At 51.9% G+C, this 6,728-nt stretch overlaps 1 protein-coding gene across 2 annotated transcripts; it reads left to right on the top strand.

Annotated features, from left to right (window-relative positions):
- Positions 1-114: 114 nt before the first annotated feature.
- On the top strand, positions 115-6,360 carry MARCKS (myristoylated alanine rich protein kinase C substrate). 2 transcript variants are annotated; one of them, XM_027894656.1, is made up of 3 exons: positions 115-224; positions 1,842-2,014; positions 3,167-6,360. In XM_027894656.1, exons 2-3 carry the CDS (start codon positions 1,916-1,918, stop codon positions 3,941-3,943), a joined length of 876 nt encoding a protein of 291 aa, XP_027750457.1. In that variant the 5' UTR covers positions 115-224; positions 1,842-1,915; the 3' UTR covers positions 3,944-6,360. The 2 variants fall into 2 exon arrangements, with proteins under 2 accessions (XP_027750457.1, XP_027750456.1); XM_027894655.1 differs by lacking the exon at positions 115-224 and adding an exon at positions 1,487-1,593.
- The last annotated feature ends 368 nt before the right edge of the window (positions 6,361-6,728 follow it).

Raw genomic sequence — 6,728 nt, 5'->3', positions numbered from 1 at the left:
GGGGGGGGGGGGGGGGGGGGGGGGGGGGGGCTGTGCGTGAAATGCGGCGGGTGGGAGGGAGAGGTCGCATCCACCCCGTAGAAAACACCAACCATATGCCCCTTTTTGCCCCCAAGTCACGTAATATTCCCTTGAGCGGCTGAAAGCAGCCGGCTGCCCTCGCCGGGGTTACCGAGAGGCGGCTCTGGGCACCCGCACGAAGCCCACCGGTCCCGCCAGCCCCGGTAATCCGCGGGGAGAGGGAGGTGGGAGGCTGGGCCGAGCCTCCCCGCGTCGCAGCCCTTCATTATCGGAATCATTTTAACATCCTTGTTTATAAACAAGAGGCGTTCGGAGGAGATTACCCGACTTAGGGAAACGATCGTTCTGACGCTCGTTTCTACTCCTTAAAAGGGGATGGGGGTGTCGAGGAAATGGGGAGGGGAACGGAGGGGGGCTCTGGGCCAGCCTTCCCCGCATCACAGCGCGGAGGCAGGGAGCCGCCCGGCTCCCCGCACAAGCTGACCCCTCCCCCGAGAAAGGAAATCACTCGGGTCCGTGATATTTCACCCACCCCAAGGCTGCTAAGGTCTCCAGATCACCGTTAATTCGCGTGCATTAGTTTCGGGTTGCATCTTATTCGAGGGTTTAAATTCAACGTAAATACACGCTCGGGGCTGGGGTTTGGGAAAGCGCGAATGTTTCCCTGATAACGTCGCTTCGCCCACTACTTCAGTGCATGGAAATGTAATCGTGAAGTGGGTCACCGCCTCAGAAAATACTTTAAAAACACAAATCAGGAATAATCAGACAGCAGAATTTAATTAGAGCCGTAGGCTAATCACAAAATATTTTATTCCAAGCCAATATCGCTATGGGGGAGGGGTCCGTTTCTGCTCCGGCAGCGGCTCCTGCCGCCGCTGCTTTAGCGTTTGCAACATCTGGCCTACAGACCTACTAATTTCGACTCGTGATCTCGTTCGGCGAAATCCGATCTACGTGGTTCGAATACCTTCCAAATTGGGGGCGATTTAACAATCCCGACCAATTAAACCCAGGGTAGAAAAGAATTTAAAAAAAAAGCCCAAAGGGGTTAAAAAAAAAAAAAAAAAAAAAAAGGCAGCAAATCCCCTCCTTCCCTCTCCCTCGCCCGGGGCTCGCACACACTATCTGTTGCTCTCTCACGGCGGCAGCGGGCGGGGGCGTGCGGCGGGGCCGGGACGCTCTCACTCACACTCACACTCGCACTCACCCGCACGCCCCTCGCACCATTGTCTCTGCCCGCCCGCCCCGCTCCCTTTCGGCGCGTTTTGCTGGCGGCCCGGCGCGGGTGTCGGCGCGCCCGCCCGCGCCGCGGCGGAGGGGAGCGGAGCGGAGCGGAGCGGCACATTCATTATCGGCCGGGGGCCGATTTCAAACCGCTGCCATCGCGGCTCCATTGTTCGCCGGGCGGGCGGGCCCCGCCCCCCTTTGTGCGCGCCGGCCGCGATTGGCCGGCGGCGGGCGGAGCGCTGCCGTCACCGCTCGGGAAGCCCATTCATCTGTGCACTTGGGCGTTGGACTCCGCATCTTATTAGCAACCAGGGAGATTTCTCCATTTTCTCCTTGTCTACAGTACGGCTACAAATCTGGGATTTTTTATTACTTCTTTTTTACTAAACTTGGGCTCCTTTTTTTTTTTTTTTTTTTTTTTGCTCGACTTTTTCCTCCCTTTTTTTCCCCTCCCTCCTGTGCTGCTGCTTTTTGATCTCTTCAACTTTAAATTTTTTAAAAGGAGTGCATTATAATCGGTTCTGTTCTCTCTTCTCTTTTTTTTTCCCCTCTGGTGTGTGTGTGTGTTGCTGCTGCTGCTGGTCGCCCAGTATTTATACCAACCCAACGCTCTTTGTTTCCCCTCCTTTTGGATCTGTTGAGTTTCTTTGTTGAATAAGACAGCATGGGTGCCCAGTTCTCCAAGACCGCTGCAAAGGGCGAAGCCTCCGCCGAGAAACCTGGGGAAGCAGTGGCTGCATCTCCATCCAAGGCGAATGGACAGGTAAAAAACAAACAAAAAAAATTTAAGAAAATATTAAATCTACTCCTTTTTTTAAGCCAACTTCGATGGACTCTCTTTCGCATCCTGTTTAATTCTTCCTTTGATGCCCCAGTGGCACATTCAATGGAGAATACGGTCGATCCTTTTATCTTTGCAACTCGAGGCAAAGGAATAATTTATTTTGGTTAAACGGGCTTGGCTTTGAATGATTCGATCCTTTATCTTTCCTGCGGGGGGGCGGGGGCAGGGGGCACGGTTCTTTCTTTCTTTCTTTTTTTTTTTTTTTTTTTTTTTTTTTTTTTTTTTTTTTTTTTTTAAATCCCTCGTGTATTATGGTGGAGTGTCTCGATGGCTCGTAAACGGAAGGATCTTACACCTTGGCTTGGCTTTTCTGCGCGCTTAACCTGCTCCCGAAGACGCTCGGTGACTCGCGCGGAACGCTTATCGCGGCGGAGCAGGATGGCTGTGTGTTAGCTGGGGTCGGACCCGCCGGGCGGGGGGCTCCGCGGGCAGCCCCCTCGGGCAGGACCGCGGGCCGGGCGCTGCGCCGCCCGCCCCGTCCGTAACAGCTCCGCCAGGGGCTCGGCCGCCGCGGGGCACGGCTTTCTGTCGCCCACCGCCCCCTCCCCACGCGTGAGCCGGGCTGGCCGTGCCCTCGCTGCCCCTCGTAGCAGCGGCGGCGTTGCGGGCAGCCACCCCCCGCCGCCCCCGCAGCTGCCGCCCGGGGCAGCCAGCCGCGCTCCGGGCGCCTGAAAGATGCAAATGCGGCGTGAGCAGGGGGGAGGGGGGCGGGGGCGCCTCGCTGCACCGCTCGGGCGCGGAGGGGCCGCGGCGGGCGGGGGGCCGGGGCCGGGCCCGGCGAGCTTTGTTCGCCTTCCCCGCCCCGCGCCGCCGCCGCGGCTGGACGGGGCGCGCCGGGGGCGGGTGCGCGGCGCCGCCGCCGCTCCGTGGAACCGCGGCGCCCTCTGGCGGCCACCACGAGTCCCGCCCGCCGCCGCGGGCGCCCGGCCCGGCCCGGCCCAGCGGAGGGCGCGGCGTTCGAACCGCGGGAGCGAGAACCGGGCGAGGCGAGGCCCGACGGGCGGGGAGGGCGCGTCCCGCCCCACACGCACCCTCCGGGCACCGTCGGTAACGCTGGTCGCTGTCTTGCAGGAGAACGGCCACTTGAAGGTGAACGGCGACGCCTCCCCCGCGGCAGCGGAGGCGGGCAAGGAGGAGGTGCAGGCGAACGGCAGCGCGCCCGCCGAGGAGACGGGCAAGGAGGAGGCGGCCTCGTCGGAGCCCGCCTCCGAGAAGGAGGCGGGAGAGGCGGAGAGCACCGAGCCGGCCTCCCCGGCGGAGGGCGAGTCCTCCCCCAAGACTGAGGAGGGCGCGACCCCCTCGTCCAGCAGCGAGACCCCGAAAAAAAAAAAGAAGCGCTTTTCCTTCAAGAAGTCCTTTAAGCTCAGCGGCTTCTCCTTCAAGAAGAACAAGAAGGAGGCCGGCGAGGGGGCCGAGGGCGAGGGCGGCGCCGCCGCCGCCGCGGCAGAGGGCGGGAAGGAGGAGGCGGCGGCGGCCCCCGAGGCGGCGGGCAGCGAGGAGGGCAAGGCGGCCGCCGAGGAGCCGTGCGCGGCCGGCAGCGCCGAGCCGGCGAAGGAGGAGGCGGGGGACTCGCAGGAGGCCAAATCGGACGAGGCCGCCCCCGAGAAGGCGGCGGGAGAAGAGGCCCCGGCGGCGGCGGCGGAGGAGCAGCAGCAGCAGCCGGCGCAGCAGCCTCAGCAGGCAGCGGAGGGGAAGGCGAAGGCGGCGGAGGAGGCGGCGGGCAGCGGCGCCGCCACGAGCGAGGCGGGCAGCGCTGAGCAGGAGGCGGCCCCCGCGGAGGAGCCGGCGCGGCAGGAGCCCCCCGCCGAGAGCAGTCCCGAGGGACCCGCCGCCGAGTCGGCGGAGTAGTAAGCGCCGCCGCCGCCCCTCGCCGACGGACTTTTCTTCCCCCCTGTTTGTTTGTTGGAGTGGTGCCAGGTACTGGTCTCGGAGAACTTGTCTACAACCAGGGATTGATTTAAAAGATGTCTCGTTTCTTTTTTTTCTCTCCCCCCGCAGCTCCCATCTCAAATCGTTGTGTGTTGCCGCCATTCCAACGGGCGGAGGGGGGCCCTCCTCCGCCCTCCTCTCCCACCCTCTATATTTTGGGTTTTTTGGTTTTTTTTTTTCATCAGTATTAACATTTTGTTTTGGTTGGTTCGGTTTTTTTTTATTATTATTTTTTTTGTTGGTTTTGGTTTTTTTTAATTTCATACTTTGCAACTCTCTTCATATTATAAAACTTTTACCGATCGGTCTATGGACATGCCCATATATGAAGGAGATGGGTGGGTCAATAAGGGATATCAAATGAAGTGACAGGGGCCGCAGTGGGGAACCCGGGGCGCGCAGCCCTTGCCGGGAGCGCGCCCCACCAGAAATGATGTAAGGGGTTAGTCTCTTTTTTTAAAAGAAAGTTATTACGATGTATTTTGTGAGGCAGATGTTCTATAAGGTTTACAACACTACAAGTCTTGATTAAGAAGGAAAGGAAAAAGGAAAAAAAAATAAAAAATAAAAATCAATACCCAGATAAAGAGATCATAGTCTTAGGAATTCATTTAAACCATAGGAACTTTTCACTTATCTCATGTTAGCTGTATCAGTCAGTGATTAAGTAGAAATACAAGTTGTATAGGCTTTATTGTTTATTGCTGGTTTATGACCTTAATAAAGTGTAATTATGTATTACCAGCAGGGTGTTTTTAACTGTGACTATTGTATAAAAAAACAAATCTTGATATCCAGAAGCACATGAAGTTTGCAACTCTTTCCACCCTGCCCATTTTTGTAAAACTGCAGTCATCTTGGACCTTTTAAACACAAATTTTAAACTCAACCAAGCTGTGATAAGTGGAATGGTTACTGTTTATACTGTGGTATGTTTTTGATTACAGCAGACAATGCTTTCTTTTCCAGTTGTCTTTGAAAATAAAGGAAAACTCTTCAGATGCAATGTTTTTTTTTTTTTTGTGTAGCATCTTGTCTATCATGTTTTTGTAAATACTGGAGAAGCTTTGACCAATTTGACTTAGAGATGGAATGTAACTTTGCTTACAAAAATTGCTATTAAACTCCTGCTTAAGGTGTTCTAATTTTCTGTGAGCACACTAAAAGCGAAAAATAAATGTGAATAAAATGTATAATTTGGTTGTCTTTCTTTTATGGATACTCTGGTAGCTTAAAGGGACTAGCCAGTATTATCTAAATTTGTAGAGAGAGTGCCATGTGTCCTGTTAGCACTAGCTTTGAAAACTTCCTGAATCCTGGACTGTGTAATACTGTGCATCTTACAGAGAAACTGTGCAATGCACCAGGTAATTTGTAGGCTTTTCTGGCTTTAAAAAGAAGAGTGGAAGGCAATCTGAGCATGTACAGTGTATGTTTTTCCTGTCCAGGGTCCATCTTGCTTTTAAGACCAGAAGTATCCAGCATATGAGAGTTTTGCCTCTTGAGGAAAATAAGATTTAACTTCAATTGCTTAGGGTGGGGCAATGAAATTTTTGTGCTGAGTTGCTTAAAAATTAAGCTCTAGAACAGATGTCCCACTTCTATCTTGGTGTGCTGGTCCTACTTTGGTACCTAGACTATTAGCCTGAAAACTTTAGCCTGGAAGGAGAAAAGGGAAATTAACACTGCCATTCTGCTCGAAGTAATTAAAAGCAATATTTTCTTTTTTTCCTCAAGTGCTACTCCCAAGTACAGGTGAGTTTCAAAACAGATTTCCAAATTTATCTGTAAAAAAATCTCTTGGTGCTTGCTTTTTAATTGTTAGGCTTTTTGGCTAATTTCCAGCATATTGCTCAGGGCATATTATGCCTTAATAAAACAGTGAGTTCATGCAAGAAAAGCAGCAGTGGCGTTTGGAGGGTGGAAATTGATTCAAGAAAGTGTTGCTTCTAAGTTTATAGGAGAAAGTTTAGTGTTACACTTATTTGCTTCCACCTACATTTTCAGCGGAAACTCTTTGGAAGCAATTATGATTCATTTTATGAGAAAATGGCACGTTAGCACCTTGTTCCCTAAAGAACAAAGCCTAAACTGAATGAAGTATAGTAGATTTCCTGCTGAATGCATACTTCTTTTTGGGTTTTTTTTGTGTTTGTTTTTTTTTTCCTGTTGTTTGTTTGGGTTTTTTTGTTTTTGTTTTTTAATTCAGCTGTCTACCATTTTAACTTTGGCTTGTATGTACTCTAGTTGCCCTGGTATTTCTCTATAGCTTTAGAAATGTATTGAAACTATGCTATAATTGCTGAGGGACAAAAATAAATGGATGTAAAACAAGATCCTCCACACCAGTGTCATTCTTGGAGTACATGTGTTTTAAGTCTAGTGCATAACTTCTTTGCTAAGGGGTTTTTATAACATGGCTGTAAAAACCTGTTCTGAGACGCATGGTGTCTTGGCCATAGAGTCAATGTCTCTTTTTAATAAATATATATATTTAAATCTAAGGATTCTTAAAAAGAAGTCTGAATTTCTTCTTTTTTTTCTCCTTTTTTTTTTTTTTCCAAACTGTATGTGTACATATGAAGAAAATAATTACTAGTAAAGTTCTTTTTCAAATTTTTCTTCTCAAGCTCTCATGTTCTTTCCTCACCCAGCTGGTGTTATCTGAAGCACTTCCTATTCCTGGGTGTGCACAATTGCTCCT

Source organism: Empidonax traillii, unplaced genomic scaffold, assembly GCF_003031625.1.
Source record: "Empidonax traillii isolate 1590-97213 ecotype Southwest subspecies unplaced genomic scaffold, ASM303162v1 scaffold437:size906396, whole genome shotgun sequence".
NCBI classification, from domain to species: domain Eukaryota; kingdom Metazoa; phylum Chordata; class Aves; order Passeriformes; family Tyrannidae; genus Empidonax; species Empidonax traillii.
This window is presented reverse-complemented; position numbering and strand designations above follow the sequence as displayed.

What these genes read in the sequence shown, in the direction of transcription:
- MARCKS (XM_027894656.1), top strand. Translation starts at nt 1,916, where the DNA reads ATGGGTGCCCAGTTCTCCAAGACCGCTGCAAAGGGCGAAGCCTCCGCC. An exon ending in CATCCAAGGCGAATGGACAG is followed by an intron (nt 2,015 to 3,166) that starts GTAAAAAACAAA and finishes GCTGTCTTGCAG; the next exon opens with GAGAACGGCCACTTGAAGGT.